The 19265-nt window shown below is 43.5% G+C and overlaps 1 protein-coding gene across 1 annotated transcript; it reads left to right on the forward strand.

Annotated features, from left to right (window-relative positions):
• Positions 1-4302: 4302 nt before the first annotated feature.
• Positions 4303-17970, forward strand: T265_12469 (hypothetical protein; the record flags this gene model as incomplete). Its single annotated transcript, XM_009163993.1, is given in 4 exon segments — positions 4303-4390; positions 12139-12290; positions 12295-12687; positions 17770-17970. Coding segments are annotated over 4 exon segments (834 nt in total).
• Between the last annotated feature and the right edge of the window lie 1295 nt (positions 17971-19265).

Raw genomic sequence — 19265 nt, forward strand, 5'->3', positions numbered from 1 at the left:
ATAGTAATGGAGTAGGCTTAGTTGATTATCATAAAAATTCATCTCATATTTTAGGAATTGAGATAGGGGCTTCTCGAAAATTCTGTGTTCAGAAGCACGCTGGGAAGACTCTGGGGCGAACGAAGACGATAGGCATTTCCACACAGGCATTCATTTGCATACCAATTTGACTTTCACGGGGGATTCAGCTGAATCCTTCGTTTATGATATTCCTCAACTGATTGTGCTGCACAAAGGCCGTGTCATGCTTCACTTGGTACGACATTCGAAGTATCCCAGTGTATTTTCGTAAAGAAAAGCACTCATAAGTTGGCTTAAAACTCTTCCACAGCCCATGACCGGTTTCGCTCTTCTTGGGTCTCGTCAGATAGGCGCAGACCCCCTGTTTCTGTCAACCTTATGTTCCACTTGAGGTTAATTGACATCAGTAGCGGGCGCATATATGTGCGGAGTATCTGTATTTTAACCCTGGGAATGGATAGCCATTTCCGAAGGAGCCCCATCCAATAAACTGCATTCTTATCCGAGAGGCAGATACTGTGGTATTCGGCAACCGGATAGTCGCACGTAATCAGCTGGAATCCCTTACACGGCCACCCTTGGTCACCAAAAATCATCAAGAAACAATAACTCACGTTTTTCGGCATTCGATTTTCTCTCAATTCACTCAATTTCGCTTTCGTCAACACGAAGACTGGTGTCTTCAGTGCATAATTTGCATCTGGAAGTTATGGTCCCTACACAATTCTTGTCATTGGTAGTTTTCTCTCAATTCACTCAATTTCGCTTTCCTCAACACGAAGACTGGCGTCTTCAGTGCATAATTTGCATCCGGAAGTTATGGTCCCTACACAATTCTTGACATTGGTAAGCAAACTGACATCCTGGTTTATACAGCCTGTTCACGGCCACGGGACATTTGAAGTGGCCTGTCAGCGTGGATAAAAAAAGGAGTGGGAGTAAGCTGCAAAATACAATACAAAATTCCAGAGGTGAGGAGTGTTCACATAGGACTTTGCGGAGTCCTCACCGTAGTCCGGAATGTGCATCAAGCCTGGTAGAATTGTGGTCAATGCTATGGCTCTTTTGAAAGTAAGATTTTATAGACAGAGGTGGAAGCTGGGAGAGCATCATCTCAGAGGTTGGAAATGAATGCTAATCGGCCATACTTCATTGGCAACAAGCGGGAAACCGCAAATGGAAATGGGCGTTGCGGAATCTTTTGATAGGTTCAAAGATTCCCCTCTATGTGTCACCTTTATTGAATTCGGTTGCATAACAATTGTCTGATCTTCGGAGCTGCTTATTGATGACGTTTTCTTAACTGACATTGATACGCTGGCATCTAACATCAAACAAATAAACGATTCCTATGAGAATGCAACGAATAAAACTCCCCGTACTAGGAACTTTGGTCTTCAGCGAGTTTCAAAACATTGGAATAAGTGTCTGGTTTTCGAGAAACGCACTAATTTGTAAATCAATCTGGTCTTCACGAGAGACTCAACTGAATCTCTCGTTTATGATATTCTACAACTGAATGTGCTGCGCACAGGTCGCCTCATGATTCAGTTGGCGCGATATCGCAGTATATTTTCGAAAAGGGATCTAGTCACAAGGTTACTGAAAACTCTTCGACAGTCCACGACCGGTTTCGCCCTTTTTGGGGCTCATCAGGTAGGCGTAGTCTCCGAATTTCCGTCAAACTTATGTTCCACTTGAACACAAATAGGACTGTTTTCGAGAAATACACACGTTTGCAAATCAATTTGGTTTTCACGAGAGACTTAACTGAATCTCTGGTTTATGATATTCTACATAGGGTTGACGGAAACTCGGGGACTGCGCCTACCTGATGAGCCCCAAGAAGGGTGAAAGCAGTCGTCTGCTGTCGAGGAGTTTTCAGCAAATTTGTGAGTAGTTTCCTTTATGAAAAGTGTCTGGTTTGGTTATTTAACCTGAACACATAGTGTGCATTCTGAATATCTATCCACATGTGTGCGCACTACTGGCCAACGTTAACTTTGTCGGCCCACGTCTTTCTCCGACCACGTCGCGATCGAACTTGTGGATGCAAGGGTAATCGGACGTTAAGCTGCGTATTAGCTGTATTGCTATTGCTACCTGCGCCTATATCCGTACACGCACTACAATGAATTTTTAAGCTAGAACGGACAGGCGATCAAGGACAGCCAAAAGCTGCCTTGTATCAGTTGTCACTTTACATACAACTCTTTCTATCCATTGTTTGTTTGATTAATCGTGCCGCCTAGTTGCACTGTTGTTTTAACTGATATCTTAGACAGTGCGCAAACTAATATGGTGTAATACCAAGTGTGGTAATCGAAAAATGGCATTATCAAATCTACTCTCAGCTAGTTGTGTAAAACAAATCCTTTCTATGAATAATCTGCTGAAATAGACTGTCGAAGGTCTTCGACAGTCCATGACCGGTCCCGCGCTTGTTGGAGTTCATCACTCCCCGAATTTCCGTCAATCTGTTTGAACCCGAATAGCACGAAATTAGCGAAATACACTCATTTGCATGCCAATTTGGTTTTGACGCCAGAGTTGCCTGGACCCAAGATGAATATATCGTTTAAGATGTTTTTAAGCAATTGCTTATGTTGACCATGTTTAAGTTGGTACGATATTCGAGATATCGCGATTGATGTATGTACGTAATGCACTGCTCATAAGGTTGATAAAAAATTTTCGACTTCCATAACCAATTTAAAAACATCGTAAACCAGAAATTCGACCAGATTTCAGGTGAGTCTCCCGTCAAACCATTTGGTAAGGAAATGAACAGATTTCTCTAATCTGTAGGACGAATCGCGCGTCTTTTCGCTGGGAAACACGATCAGCCGAAAGCTGTTAGAAGAAATATACTTCGCGATTTCTAATGGAACGGTACCTAATGGGTTCGTAGGTATTCGTTTACTACGAGAGTACAAGCTCCTTCATAAGGTAAAAATGTGCTCCTGTCTACATTCTGATTAGTGCATCATAGCTTGCTTGTCTTGGCTTCCCGCATATCTACTACCGTGAAAGTAGTACTGGTAGTAACACGCTCTGTGCGCATGTCAAACGAAGCTAGAAAAGAACCCGGTATCATTGATTACAGCCAGTAATGGGGAGAGACCAATGCAAGTGAAACTCCGTTGTGACGTGGAATGATCGCCCTAGATCGTCTAAAGGAGACAGTAGTGACCGAAACTAACGTCTATCAGGGACACTAATCTGACGGCTTTTGCGTTTCAATTTACCTTTTGTAGAATTAAGGGTAAAGTCCACCGTAACAGCCCTTCACGCTGTGAGAATCAAATAAAATGGTCGGCCACGCAGATGAATGAAAAAGTGTTTCTCGTGTCCATTTGGAATCCGTTCAGCTTGAAAACGAGTCGCAGACACAAGCAAACGAATCAGCATCTCAGAAACAAAGAATGAATATTTTTCAACCAATCGGAAAAAGTTTGGAACCGATTGAGAAGTCATCGTTTCAGAAGAGCTTGGTAAACAATCGGTAATTTTTATCTGTAAAACAATTATCTGAATGAACTGAGTCCACAGACCAAATTTAGTATGCAGATGGAGTCAAACTCGTGTACACTGGTCTTTTTAGACTGCATGACACATGAGGTGGGGGAAAACTAAAGACCACAGTGTACGAGTAGCCAACCGACACTGGGGCAGTTTTGAACTACTCGTCTGCCCATCCGAAGTCGGTATTCGCCAGTATTGCGTCATCAATGTTTAGGCGTGTAAGGGCCCTGTGCACAGAAGAAGCCGATCGAACAGCGGCCCAAATTGAGGTAAAAAACAAACTTCGGGGTAGTGGATATCCAGCTAGCTTGATTAGGCGTCAATTGCGAAGGGTGTTGATACCGGTAGAGAAACCCAACAGGGAATGGATTGGGACAGCTGTTATTCCATATAAACCAGGGACATCGGAGGCAATTCGAAGAATTCTAAACATGGCCAACATTAGAGTAGCTTTCCAGAGGGGGAACACTCTGCGCTCTGCATTGGTGCAATTGAAGGATCGCCTCCCGGCAAACAGAACCAGGGACTGTGTCTACAAAATCAAGTGTAATGACTGCACCAAAGTCTATATAGGACAGACGGCCAGGGAACTACACATCAGAGTCGGAGAGCATAGTAGAAAAATAAGCAGGCCGCCGAGAAACGCAGATGAATATCAAGCGTTACTGAAAGACTCGACAGTTGCGTAACACGAACTGGACACGGGACACAAAACAGATTTAGGTTTTTAGGCGACGGTCAACGTCACAGAGACTGATGGCTGAGGCGGTAGAAATCGCCAAGCATCCCAGTGTTAACAGAATAGAAGGTGTGGAACTGGCAAGCGTGTGGAGAACGGTCTTGGGTCACTCGAGCTAACACGTGTTGGTGTGGGATTATCAGAGGGATGAGTAATCATCGTCTAGATTCTACTTAACCTAACGCACCTCCCCTCCCCTCAAATAAATTGTCGTAACATTCACATGCCCACGAAGATCAAGGAAAATCTACCAGTGGCATCCGTGGTGTATCATCAAGTGAAGCACCCTGAATTGGAAAATTAAGGAACAAAAATCGATCGGAACTAATTTGAAACTCCTCCAATCCATCAATTCGAGATTCTAGCAACCACACTAGCCGACAAGAGCCGATAATTGGCACTCAACACTGACCTAGTGTGCTAATCTGAAGAGGATTGACTTACTGATTGGTTCCCCGTCTGTCTTATAACCTGGCCAATTTGGTGACCTGTTCACTTGGCCTGATGCTTTTGTGTCAAAAGCGAAACGTTGCCCAAATAAGAACCATCGATTGTTTACCAAGCTCTTCTGTAAAGGAATATTTTTTGTTTGAGGAACTATCGCCCTGTACCATTGACCTAGTTTTTTGGTTGTTTGCAGTTTGAAGAGATTTGAGAATTTTCAATTGAGATATCACACTGTCATTAATCTCTGTGAGGATGAAACATCTGCAAAATGCTGATCGCCCTCTGAGCATAACTTAACGAAATCCCTGCTTAAACCCCACATTTCTTGAGTTCCTGTGTGAGAAAAAGTCTCCGTGACAATACGTCAAGTTACTATACCCTATTTACGTTCAGATGGATGAGAACGCCACCATCTTACTGGTTATCAGTAGTTGGCAAATATTAGCCAAGTTAACCATGCCACGGTAGTCTGCGTGTATCACGGATATAAGAGAATGGTGAAAATTCGCGACACTCACTTCCAACGAAATGGAAGCTTCTATTACACCCCATGAAGACCACTAAAAAACATATGTATTCTGTAGCACTGAGAACACGCGATCAGTCACCATGTCACGAGAAATCATTCAACCAAGGAAAAATGTCATGATTTCACAGCAGTGTTTCCTCGAAGTGGGGAACGCCGTACACAACAACAAAAGCAATGATGGAACCAATCGACAAATATTGAATTGTTGTGCGTTCGTTCACCATATCCTCCAACGTTATTTCTTTGTTTTTTTTCCATTGACTTTGACGTCACTATCCGGTGCCTCAGTCCAGGATCGAGGCAATCTTACATGAACAAATTTTATCCTTCAATCGCATTCGGTTTCCAGCGAATATTTCGGATTTGAGTAGGCCAACCATACTCATTATTTTGTCCAGCCTCCAAAGTGTCTCGTGATTTCACCAAGAGTTCTGATTGGCACTGCAATTAAGTCCACTGTGTGCACGTGAGTACATGCCTTCTATCCTGTAACAGCCGGTTTCAAAAGTGTTTCAGTGTGTGTGTGCATGAGTGTGTGAGTGGGTGGAGTGGGTGGAGTGAATAAATCAGACTCAGTTCAGTTTCCCTATACTATACTATGCTATACTATGCTATACTATACTATACTATACTATACTATACTATACTATACTATACTATACTATACTATACTATACTATATACTATACTATACTATACTACACTAATACTATTACACATCTTTGAATAATACTAATGCGGCCTTATGAACCTAAGTAGTGACGATTATCAGCCTGTATCATCTAGGTAATTAGGAATCAGTGGTTTTTCCCCACCCAGCTGAGGCAAATCTGGAAGGTGCATATCAACGTATCAACAAAAAACAATGGTAATTAATGGGAACACGACTATTATCGACTTATCTTACGCCGCTTCTCTTTACGTTGCGATTTCATTACATTCTGCTGTATGTGTTCTGCCGAATGGTGGTGTATGCGTATTCCGGACTAAATTGTTTGTCAAACCAAGTCAGTTCTTATCAAGAGATATCCGTTGATCTAATAGGATAGGGTATGCGAAACCAAATGTGATGGTTGTGATATCTGACTCTTGAATCTTGACGATTAGATTGAACAGTTACATTGCGACATTTTCTCTTGGACGGTGAATCAGTCATCTAAGGGGACAGAAAGCATCCCATTTATTTTGGAAGTTCGGTCTCCATGTCGACAAGATGCTATCTTCAACGGACGTATCTCTTCTTTAGGGGAACTTTGTCATGACGTGAGTACTGTATCGGATGCGCGATGTCAAGCAACAGGTAAGGAATACTCTGATTGAGGCGTCACCAAGGCGAGAAAGTTTTATTAGAAATAAATGCCTGGATGGAGAATGGATGATCGTTACGAACTTTAAAATAATTTTAACCATATTTATTACCAGAATATTTTTTTGGTAAGTGGTTGTCATCCCCCACAACAGGTTGTCCATAATAAGCAGTCAACCTGAACCCCAAATGAGAGTAAGTCCACGGTTTTACCGTAGCCCTTTTCCGGCTATCTTCATGAGTGGAACAGTTAAAATCTGGCAGAACATATCCTGCTGAGTGTTTATGTGAATTTGCAAATTTCAGGGGATAAAGTTGTGCTTGCTGGGCCGGCTGTGACGTTTCATTGTGGGCTATATTAGGTTGTCTTGTTCTCCAACGGAAAATTCGCTATCGAAAATATCAATCGACATGTGAGCTCATCCGACTGTTGCATGATCGATTGGCAACCGGTACCACAACTCCTTTCATAGGTTGGCAGCCTGAGATCTGACAGACTGGTTAGCTTTCTCGTCAGAGGAATAGGTGGCCTCCATTTGTCATATTCGCACGTATTGGAGATATACACATGGAGTGGATGTCAGGTTAGACTGAGAGAATTAATGCCACGCTATTTTTAGGTGAGATTTCCTTTAAAAAAAAACAAAGGTTAACCAACGAGCGTCTTTTTGTCTGCTGTTGTACATTTCCTCATCTAGTTTTCCTAATCCCTTCTGACATTTCCATCGTAGCTGTCCGACCAAAACAGTTGCGCAACAAGCTGTGGTAAGAAAGAAATTAGGTTATGATCGACTATCATCCGTTTCCTGGGATTTGGGTATCAGATCGTAATAGGTTAGTGGATCTCGGTCCAAAATAAATAATTCTACGAGTTGATTACTTCCAGCCGCGTGTGTGACCAGCTCAATACCATGTGGTCGGTAACAACTCAGGGGAATAAGACCGAATGAATACATGACGAAACCGTGCGTGTTACCGACTGATATCCCATAACTGTTTACTCACGTGCGGACAAAAAACAGCTGAAAACGCAAGACGTATGTGGAGAAGAGTTTGGTAGCCCCGTCCCATTCATCAGATGTACCCGTACCATCAATGGCTACCAACTATTGGACAAGGTAGTATGGCTAGATTTCGGGATTTTGGATTGAGATTTGGCTCAGTAAGTGGGGTGGACCTCTACTGAAGAGCCAGGAAGCACCGTACAACTGTTTCACATCTTCACCTTGGAAATCGTCAGTTGACTGGTCAGTCGCGTGATGTGATCCTGATTGATGGATGAGTGGCGCCATATCCTGTCTAAGTGTGGATAATCAGCCGCTCCTGGCCGGACGGTCAAGTTCTAAAACTACTGACGGAGAGTTTGTGTAATCGGAACTCCCCTCGATTCTGATGAAATGCGCAGCGTTGGTGGTTTTCAATAAAGATGAAATATTCGTACAGTGCTTCTCGTCTTTCGGTACAGATTGGCCTACCAAGTGGAAAGATACCTTACCTGGTCTGTACGCCATTTGTCACGGAAAGTCACTTCTGGCGTATCTGCAGCCTTAGCTCTCTGACATGCCTAGTATGCTAACTAGGCTCCCTCAGAATTATACGTAATACGGGTAATTTTTAGAATCTCAGTAATGTGTCAAATGGTGGAACGTAAGCCGATACAATTAATACACAAACACCAGGGTTAGCAACAGAGGCGGAAGAAATCAGGGGCTTGTTTTGCAAGCTACATAAAGGTACTACAAGCTTGGGATGTCGATTCCTCAGTTGACAACAAGAACCGCTTGTCTCTAATTTCCAATTTCGCCTATCCTTGCCTCGAATCCTTTACAAGCCTCGTTATGTCAGTTTCCCCTCGTCACCCATCTAAGATTCCCGTATGCATCAGTGCGTCACCTCAAGAAGGTAGCGATATCACGCTTACCCTACCGGTTCCTGGTGTCAACCAGTTAGTTATCTGAGCAGCGATTGCAGCCCCTAAATATGGCCGGAGAATGCAGGAGTCAAAAATATGTCCCCATGATATACTTCCATGAGTTCACTGTATCCAGGTCATCCCATCAACCCCAAGTGCAATCACCAGGTTTGCACGCATAGGCAAACAGGGAGTTATCAACATCAAGAATGAAAGCAATAGGTGACTTGGACGCGAAACATGAAAAGTGAAGTCGTTATCTCAGGCCGCCTTGAGACTAGTTGATCATGTTGATAAGATTTCCCATGCACTGCTCATTGATTACCGGTTGGTGGGCGATAATATACTCACCCACTGAGAGCCACAATGCCGAAGGCACTGTGGCATCATTTTGTGAAACGTTTGTGCACGAAAACCGTTACTCCATAAAAGTGAACAAATTGACGTTCCCCATGAATCCTCGTGTTTAAATTGTTGTCCGATGAATACAAACCATTGTGGCACAGCTTCGCTATTAGTAGTGGCAGTAGTTTGAATGCGTCCAACGGAGTATGTATTTTGTTGGCATGTGTCTTTTTAACCGAGGATAAATTCGAAAAAAACGTCCCCTTTGGATATCCGACAGATCGGTCGGTAACGCAGTGCCTCAGACAAACCCCATCTGCGATTTGCCAGCATCAACCTGACAACAAGCTTATCGAGTGGCCTACCGGTGCGGTGGACCACATTGAAAGAGGTGAACCCGAGCGAAGCAGCTCACCCACCCCATCATCAACCCAAATTCCATTTCGACCTCATCAAACGAAGGGACCAAAATCCATCGGAAAGTTGTTTAGTCATGACCATTCTTTAATGGATTGTCCCTCTGTAAGTGCCTTGTGCATAAGCGCTTCTGTGAGCCGTACTTGTTCGGCAGGTTAAGCGACAACCTCAGCCTCAGGTGGTATAGATGACAGGTGTACAATCCTCTCACAAGAAATGGCCTACGGTGGCTGAGTGTCTTCAAAAGCCATCCCCTTACCTAGGGATACATGTCATTTTGCAGTTCTCAATCTAAAACCCATCCGCTCGTAACTCGTTTCTGCCCTACCTCAGTAGGTAAGCTAGACTTTGTAACTAGTTAGCAGCTTCCTCAACCGTCTCCAGCGGACTTTCTGTCTGCTACACCCGATGCGTCCTGAATCCTGCAAGTGACTGCACATTGTAGCGAGATTTCCTCACGATACACTGCCCATTAAACGTAATTAGAGTAACAGGATCAAACCTCTCAGCATTATAAAATGGTTCATGGATCAATTCAGGCAGAATCCATTCTGGAAATGTGCCAGAATATCTCTAGCTTGGGTGCCTTTATTGCTGGTTGATCAGGTGGCCGTTGACTTGTTCGGCGGGCCGAACGTTTGCATTTTAACTGCCAAGCTTGTCAATCTGATCAACCACTAATGGAAACCCTTCTCAATGAACCTGTGGTGCTCATTTCACCGACTTTCTATGGTGGCTCACGAGACGGTAAGTTTACTGGACAGGCCACAATCTCTGCGTCTGAGCATGACTAAAATATATTCATTCGTAGCCAATCCAGTAAGACCAACCTACTCAGTTCATATTTTCTCCCTTTTTCTTATCCTGTGGGACGCGAGTTTTTTTTTGTAGGAGTAAATCTGTTGGCATTCCACCGTGCCGTGGATTGTCAACGATTCGATTCGAGATGTTGTGTTACACCGTGGTGCTGTCTAATAAAGTCTAAACAGGACTAAATATGGAGTGCTCTGGCTTTCGGATAGACAGTGTCTGTGTATAAGTTCTCTCAGACATCACGCTTTCAACTTGTGACAAAACCACTAATTAGTTATTCCAGATTTGTCTATTACGGAATCCGAAACGAAGAAGCAACGATCTGTTTGATGGACAGACTATGTGCGTCTACCTAAGACTTTGTCGGATATGTGGTTCTCAGACTATCCAGTGCTCCCAAACCACCCAAACGTTTTTTCGGACAATTCAATGACCCCGGGATTATTGTTTACAAGTGGGGGAACGTCAACATTTCGAAGTTGTCACGATAGTTGGGTGTGTCTAACCTCCCACTGAAACACCTCACTGGAATATCGTACGGTAAGCACCTTCTGACTGAACAAGTGAACAGCTTGAATTTTCTGTCTAACATCCCGTTCGCTTGGTTCTACGGCAATGACACTTTTCTATGAATATAGAATGATTTTATGTGTTAAGAAATCGATTCATACTCGGTCACATCTATCAAAGCTCAAGGGAAAAATGACTAAAGCTTTATGAATTTAATGAACCTCTCTTTAGCGGGTTGGTAAATGCGACGGCATCTAGCGCTGACCTCGTGTGCTGCCTATAAACGGAATCACGGCTGCTCAAACCACAAGCTTACTAAACAGACTATCATTGACAGAACTGACCGCAAATCAGCTATCTGACCTTCTGCCCATATTTTATGCAGCTTTTCACACTGATCAATCGATCTAGTCTCCCCCGGGCAAATCGATACGGTGGATCATTCAATGGTCTAAAGCGGTGTCACCGCTCATGGGAACGAAAGCGATCTGAAAATGTCCAGACACAGAGAATCGAGATACACCAGAAGCCAGTGGATAGTAATGAATATAGGTTTACAATCATAATGATCTTTTAGGTCTTTCATTGGCTTAACTTCCAGTAACCGTCATTGCATTATCATGTACGACTTCGTCCATATGAGAGTCTTCCTACCGTATTCGATGTGTTCACCATAGCTGTGAAGTGTATATGAGCACATCGGCAAGGTTTCAGCCCGTCCACTGCTACTGTCAAGTCCAAATGCTTGACAGCAGACAATTGCTTGGATGCCACCATGCCTCGAAAGCAGTGTTGTCCTTGCAATACCCTGATTGGAATTTTGTGATTTCAACAAACCTCGCTTGACTGGAAGAAAGCTGACAACTTTGTGGTGTTACTGCAAGAGGAGGTTATCTGTAGGGTCGTCTGGTTGTCGGAACTGTCCACAGATTTACTGGGCATACCGGCTTTGACATGGCGGAATTCCAAATCACATTGCCAGTACTACCGTGCTGTTTGTGGTTGAACGCAGCATTCCAACTGAGAGTCGGAACTGTCTCTAAATCATGCTGTCCACTGAGGTATAAGATTTCAGTGTATGTATAGTTGCCGAACGACTACTAACATTTTCCATTTGGTGCGTTGCCAGGGGACACTGCGCCCTGATAGTTACTGGCGCCCCAATCCCCGAATCCATATTCTTTTGACTCTCAAGTTCATAGGTGAACATTCTTTAGCGTTGCATTCCCCGGGTAGGCTGCCACTGATGGCTTTCTTTTGCCCCTGTTTTTCTAAACTGATTGGTGAGTTTATCGCAACAGTATCCTTTTTGATTCTAGTTGGAAAAAGGCATCACGACTTGGTTACTGAAGAAATGTATGAATATCAAACTGAACAATTCACACATTTGATAATCATGTATCCAACTATGATCGAAAAGCTCTGAAATGGACTCTATATTCCAAAACTTGCTGACCTCAGACTTTTCCCGAGTAAAATCTGGAACCATCTGCCAAACAGGATTTTTACGTGCACTACTTTCCCGAGGCGGATCAGTACAGTAAAAAAAAACAGGCTTTGAGCTCAAGAAATAGGATACCCAGTGGGTTTGATTAGGTGTCAACTAGGGAAGATATTGGCTCCAGTATCCAGACCCAGTAAGGAATGGATTGGCACAGCAGTCATTCCATATAAAGCAGGAACATCGGAGGTTATTCGAAGATTGTTGAACTTAGCCAACATTCGAGTAGCTTTTCAGAAAGGAAGAAACGCTACGCTCAGTTTTGGTGCAATTGAAAGATCCCCTGGCGGCTGAAAGGACTAGGGACTGTGTGTACAAAATTAACTGCAACGATTGCGCTAAGGTTTATATAGGACAAGCTGCCAAGGAATTGCACACCAGAATTGGTGAGCATAAAAGAAGCATTAACAAACCACCAAGGAATGCAGAAGAATACCAAACGCTGGTCAAAGACTCAGCGATGGCGGTACATACCTTAGAAACGGGACACAGAATAGATCTGGAGAATGTGGAAGTTTTAAGACGGAGAATGCGATTCACACCACAGCGGCTGATAGCCGAGGCGGTGGAAATTACCAAGCACCACAGCGTGAATAGAATCGAGGGTGTGGAGCTAGCGAGCGTATGGAAAGCGGTCTTAGATAAGCCGAGTTGATACGTGACGGTGTGGTTGTCAATCCACTTAGGATCATTAGAGAAAGCCGGGGGATGGGGGTGGAAACCCCAACCGACCAAAGGTCACAGCATCCCTCTTACACAACTTTCTTAGCACTAGCTCACCCACACAGACTGACAGAAGGTTCAAACGAAGTTCAAGAGCAACCATCAAATGAACCGGACCAGAAGAACTAGACCCTAGGCTGGACCCAAACACATGTAGGTTTCCCCACCGACCCAACACTTGTTCAACCACTCTAACACACTAAAATCCCTCGGCCGACACCCAACAGAGATTTAGCTTGACTTAGCTGATTGGTTCTCCTTCCGCCTTAAATCTCGATCACCCTCGGAACCTAGTCACTTGGCCTGACGAGGTTTTTGTGTCAAAAGCGAAACGTTACCCAACAATAAATCTACCGATTGTCACCAAACTTTTTCGAAAAACGAGGCTTTGAGCTCCTTCTCTGGCGGTCACACAAGTTTTTTTTGTACACTCACAGGGCACAACTTCTGAGATAATGTGGTTCGCTTTCGCCGTTCGTCTATGTAAATAGACGGGATGCAGTACAAAAACCAAACTTTTTCGAAAAACGAGGCTTTGAGCTCCTTCTCTGGCGGTCACACAATACTGTTTTGTACACTCACAGGGCACAACTTCTGAGATAATGTGGTTCGCTTTCGCCGTTCGTCTATGTAAATAGACGGGATGCACAGAGTACAAAAACTAAGGAATAGATGAGCTGAATGTTTGATGTCTATCTAACCAAAATTTGGGTCCGGCCGTGCTTTTTTAAATTTACAAATTGTTGTTACAAAATGTAGCTGAATTCAGAAATGCTCATCCTTTACTGACTGCGAGAAGTTTGTGTAACAAATCTTTCACAGAGCTAATTTATTATCGTCCTGCTATTGCCAGTTAAAAATCTCTTCGTCCGTACTCCGGCTATAACCGCGCTGACACCCAAACTGATGGTTCCAGCGACTGTCTCATTCGAAAGGCGTAGCATTCGAGGTTCGAAATGTCTTGCGGATTCATATTTCCGTCACAGCGTAGAAGTTATTCTAATAGTACATTCTGCAAGACAAAAGATGCATCACTTAGAGGCAGCCTATGGATGTGTGTGGTCTGTAAGAGGAAGTCACGTGGGATAGAGTGCAGATACAATGTGGGTTGAACCGATCGGCGACTGCTCGTCATCGTGAGTGTGGGAATCCAAATGTGTCGCGAGAATAAACGAGAAAATTCGGTATGACTCTTGTGCTTAGGGTAAAATAAGAGCACTCTAGATTCCGAATGTTAAAGTATCTGTGTTTGAAATAAATGATGAGTAAAAACAAGAAAAAGGTCTTACAAGGCTTATACAAGTTTATTAATAATTTGGAGAGAACCCGATTTCGCTTATCCATGCTGAAAAGTTAAGAAGCACTGTACAGCTGTTTTATCCTTATCGGAAGTTATCGGCAGTACGTGTCTCACAAGTTTCCAAGACGGTCTGAACCCACGAAGTTCTGGCTTGGAGATGAGGAGTAAACCGTTGGGCCATGAAATAAAGTGTGAGTAACTCACACAAATTTAGACTCATGTGTTTGATAGTAATAGAGCTCCACTTATACTTTTCTTGTACTTTTGATAGGTTACTGTCTGACAAGTGCTTAAACATCGCAATAATTGGACAGGCAGAATCAGTCCTTTCCAATCCCTTCGAGATGCAACCCCGGATTCCTTTCCCGATATGACTTGCTTTTCGGATTGTGTAGCTGAATCCACTGATGTCATCGAAGGGACAAAGCAAGTTTGTCATGGTGTACAGAATGAAATCGTCTTCATACTCGAATGTTAGTGGGAGATACGCTGGCTTTCTCGGAACATTTCAGGCTGAAGCAGGGATGATACCCATCCTAAACCAATATACCCTTCAGGTGCAGCTCCTTATGTACGATGGGAAATTTTTAGGAAGACTGTCGAACGGGTTGCTTGGCAGTTGGAGTTGGACCAATGGGCACAAAGTTTTTGTAGTACACGGTGACCTTCTGCGTACCTACTGTGATCAGGCTGACGCCAGCTTCACCATAAATCTAAAAAGGAACTGGATACTGTCGAGAAACTAGCGGTACTTGGCATGTGTTTTGCTTAAAATGTCGTATAAATTTCATCTACATAGTGTTAAGATCACACCGATTTCTGAATCCCTGCCAATATATTCACAGTAGCAGTAACCCCGATGAACTTTTCATCACGAAATCATATACCTGTTTGTAAACTTTGCGACTAAAAAGCAGGTGTGAATTGGTTGTATAAAGTAGTAGAGGTTCAAATAATTCAATAGTATAACTCCTAAGAATTAGAATTTGGACACTGTCTCATGAATTTTGCCAGACGAAGGCAAAGTAACCCATTTTAAACGTACCACAACGCAAAATAAATGACAAACTGACCAATCAAGTTACGAATAACCCCTGCTCCAACTAGCCAAACACATCCGTAGATATCAAATAGCCTTCAGATATTGTGCAAAAGTAGGCATTTAAGAGAGAAATACACATAGAATCGCTCTCTGACGATTTTCTGTCGACAGGAATCCTGAGCACTGTATTCCTAATGGGTCTCTGACAGAGTCAAATCGGTACCTTCCGTACAAAAGCCAAATACTCGGCAGCTGATGTCCGGGTTTTAATGACTTAGGAATGAGCAGAATAACTATAGGGTTTTTTACCTCTCGGATGAGGGTGCAATTTACAAGGAAGGAAAAGCAAACCATCGATAAGAGTCGCACAATCAGTTTCTTTTTAAAAGTGACAGCAAAACTGTTGTAGAGTCCGAGGTGACAGAGCGGACCGGATACGAATGACTTTGAGAGGAGAACACTAGGCGGTTTTGAAGCCTGACAAACTTCCAAATAATTTCCACATCCTACCACGAAATTGGCGTTGTGCTGATGAGACTTTCTTGGCCGTGCTACGGGGTTTCTCAACTCCCTCTACGATAATGTGAAATTGAAATTCCGGAACGACCGTTAATTTCCATGGATTGTCTTATCACTGCTATCCAGTAGGGCTTCAGTGTAACTGTTTATCAACAATCACCTATCTGTGGGTGGTATTAGGAATATTTGTCATGCTAACCGGTGAACATAAAGCGAATGGTTATACAATTACTGAAAACATGCTAGACAAAGTGTGCCCTAATGAAGTCTCAAGATCCAAACAACTCAGCAGACAATGTGAAAAACAGCTGTGCGGTGTCTCTCAAACGAATGACAATGGATGAACAAGATAACATCTCGAAATTGAGACTTCTCTCAGTTAAACAAATAGCGTATAGTCAGTGTACTGGCGAAATAATTCATGCGGTTTTGCCCCAATTTAACTCACCCACTTTGTAAAATATGCCATACAGTAGGATAAAAATCAAGAAGCCCGTTGTCCTCAGGTAACCTTACTAATGGTGCCCACTAGATTACTGTGGGGCTCACGATCTACTTACACCAGGGAGACTAGTGAGCACGCTAGAGGGCGGATTGCAGAACACATTGACTTTCCGCCTCACTGAGGAAATCTACAGTGCGATTCCGCATGGAACAATACATATCCCGTGACCCAAGCGCAATAGGAATGGAATTTGTCCTGCGAGTTTCAGACGTTTGTGGTGCTACCAGACTGGGAAGTCCTGAAGGTGGATCAATCGGTCGTCACATTCAGGACTCGTCGTTCGAGTAATCAGGCCTGCCAATTACATCAGTCAAGAGTGAACACGTTCGCCTTTGAGAAGTTAAAATCCAAACAAGTCCATCCTACTTTGGTGGAGTAGTGGTAATACACTCGCCTTCCATGTCAGATGCGCGGAGTTCAAACCCCGGCACGGCCATTGGATATGCGCTGCTGATGATATCCAATAAGAGCGGAACTCGCGCGCAGTGCTTTCTCTCTTTCGTGTGTACTTATCAGAATAAATACCCCAGGACAGGAACAGGACAGTTCAAACGAGAGTTATACGAACAACACATATCCCGCGACCAGCACAATGCCATACAATTTTGTTTGACCAGAGTCAGTAAATTCAAAATGTACTGTCTGTTACTAAGGAACGCTACCCTGCAGAATCACTCGCGCCTCAAACCCGTCGAGTGCACTTCAACCAAAAGGGCGCAATCTCTTTGTCAGTTGTCTGGTCGAGACAGGCGGACCGGAATTGTGGTTTGGGGAAGGTCACCCGTCGTACTCGGAGCGTCGACCAATAAATCTCAGTGTATCACCACTATAATTTTCTAGTGTCTGAATGCGCATATACTAATATAATAACCTTGTTTTTCCCCATATCCTCTCGTTAACGATGTGGAACATTCACATTTGTCTTTTTATTCGTTAGTGACAGCTACAAGAGTTCCTTGTAGGTTTTATAAATGAACCTCAGGTCAGCTTTTCAATGTACACTGATCGATTGAACTCGACCAAAACATCACCCAGAGGCTGTCTTTAGTTTTCATGATCAATGATCAAGCTGAAAAATCCAAGTTATCTTTGAAACAGAGGAGTATTTTGATTTTTGGACTGTTGTGCTTGTCCCGGTTGCGATCTAGTTGAACCGTCAATTCTAACACCCTAATCCACCTCTACAAAGAGTTCAATTCACCATTCGGTTATAAGAAAGCCGTCATAATATGACGGTTTCTTGGTTTGTTAGTTTACGATTTCCGCAATATCGATCCTTGAGTTTATATAGTTGAGGTTCCTGGGTCCTCTGTTCACGGATCTCTAGATTTAAACCCGAAGACTGTCGAGGAGAAGTCACCTGATTTACCCAGAATTGAGCGTCCAACAAAGTATGCATTCATTTCATTCCGCTCACTTTCAGTCACGTATCTGATTCTCGTTCTTTGCTCGGCAAACCATCGTTGCAGCTCCACTCGACTATCGGGATAGTCGGAGTTGACGTTATCCTCTGGGTGTCCAGAAATTGGAATTTCGTCTTCAGATGACAACCTTGTCCATCCTGAAGACCGGGAGAGAGTTGCCGTTTCCATGTTGATGTTGACGGTTACCCAAGGAATTTTGTCTGGAGATCTCTGAGGAAATCCGATTCAAACAACTAGAAAACCTCAACCACAAGCAAAGCAATCACACTACTATATATCAAGAACATTTCGGAGATGACCGCCAGGATACTACGGCAGCATGCCATAAAATTTGCCCACACACTGACCGACACGCTGCGACGAGCATCATAAAAACCAAAGGGGATGATTAATGCGATGGGAAAGACAAATGTAATCTACAAAATTTAATGCAACGATTGTGAAAAACACTACGTGGGACACACAGGGAGGAAACTGTCAATCAGAACCAACGAACACAACCCCTCCACTAGGAGATACGACCACTCTCTCTTCTCTCTTCACACGAAGATGGAGAAGGACACAAATTTGATTGGAATAACGTCAGCGCACTGGGCCAGGCAAGAACAAAGAAAGAACGCGAGTTCATGGAGGCGTGGTACTTCACTGATGGAGCCATGATCATATGCACTGAGATTGATCCTGTCTACCAGCCTCTGAGGACAAAGGAAATCCAGAGCCACAAAACCCGAGGCCGAACAAGGACTCAAAAAAGAAATCAATAGAACAACAAATTACTAAAAACAGGAGGTATGCTACAAACAAACGGATAAGCCGACCACAACGCAATACAGACCAAGAGCGGGCCAACCGAAAGAGACGACAATGGACGGCAATTTCAACAGTAGCGTGGTCGTAGGAAGTAAGAAATATAAACCACAACTCAACACAGATTAAGATCGGACCAACCAGAATGCAGGTTACAGCGCAAAGGCTGCTTTTTGTAAGCTATACAAATGCAGGCAGGAAGAGAGGAACTACCCAACCAGCAGCGCACTGAAGATGCCTTGTCGAATGGCGACGAAAGGTTTGCAAATCAATTGCCAAGCTCGGCGAATAGATCAACAGCCACCTGATCAATTACCAACAGTTGATGGATACAAATGTAAACATTTAGGTAGTCAATGTCACTCCAGTTACATCAAACAGAATAGTGCTCCGGGAGAGCTATGAACATAGGCTGGAATTTTAAGCGACTCTAATTTAGATTCAAAACACACTATAGCTTCTTTCGAAAAATTTATCCAAAAACAGTCGCTATATTTATTGCTGCGCTTCTAACCACGAACGAAAATGATGCTTTTATCGTCTGCTGTTTCTCTGATCCAGTAAATAGGAGGAAATGCGCAGTGGATCACGTGAGCGCTTTGAGCTACGTCTGTCAGGACTTAACTAGATCACGCTGGTGACCAAATGGTACGATGTTGAATCCTTGTGGCTTCGATCTGCCCAGGCTATTTGAAAAATGCCCGCTGATGATTATGAAACAGCTTGCAGTTTTTTTCATAAAGGAAACTACTCGAAGGTTGCTGTGGATCACGTGAGCGCTTTGAGCTACGTCTGTCAGGACTTAACTAGATCACGCTGGTGACCAAATGGTACGATGTTGAATCCTTGTGGCTTCGATCTGCCCAGGCTATTTGAAAAA

This window comes from Opisthorchis viverrini (assembly GCF_000715545.1).
Source record: "Opisthorchis viverrini unplaced genomic scaffold opera_v5_2, whole genome shotgun sequence".
Classification (NCBI taxonomy): Eukaryota; Metazoa; Platyhelminthes; class Trematoda; order Opisthorchiida; family Opisthorchiidae; genus Opisthorchis; species Opisthorchis viverrini.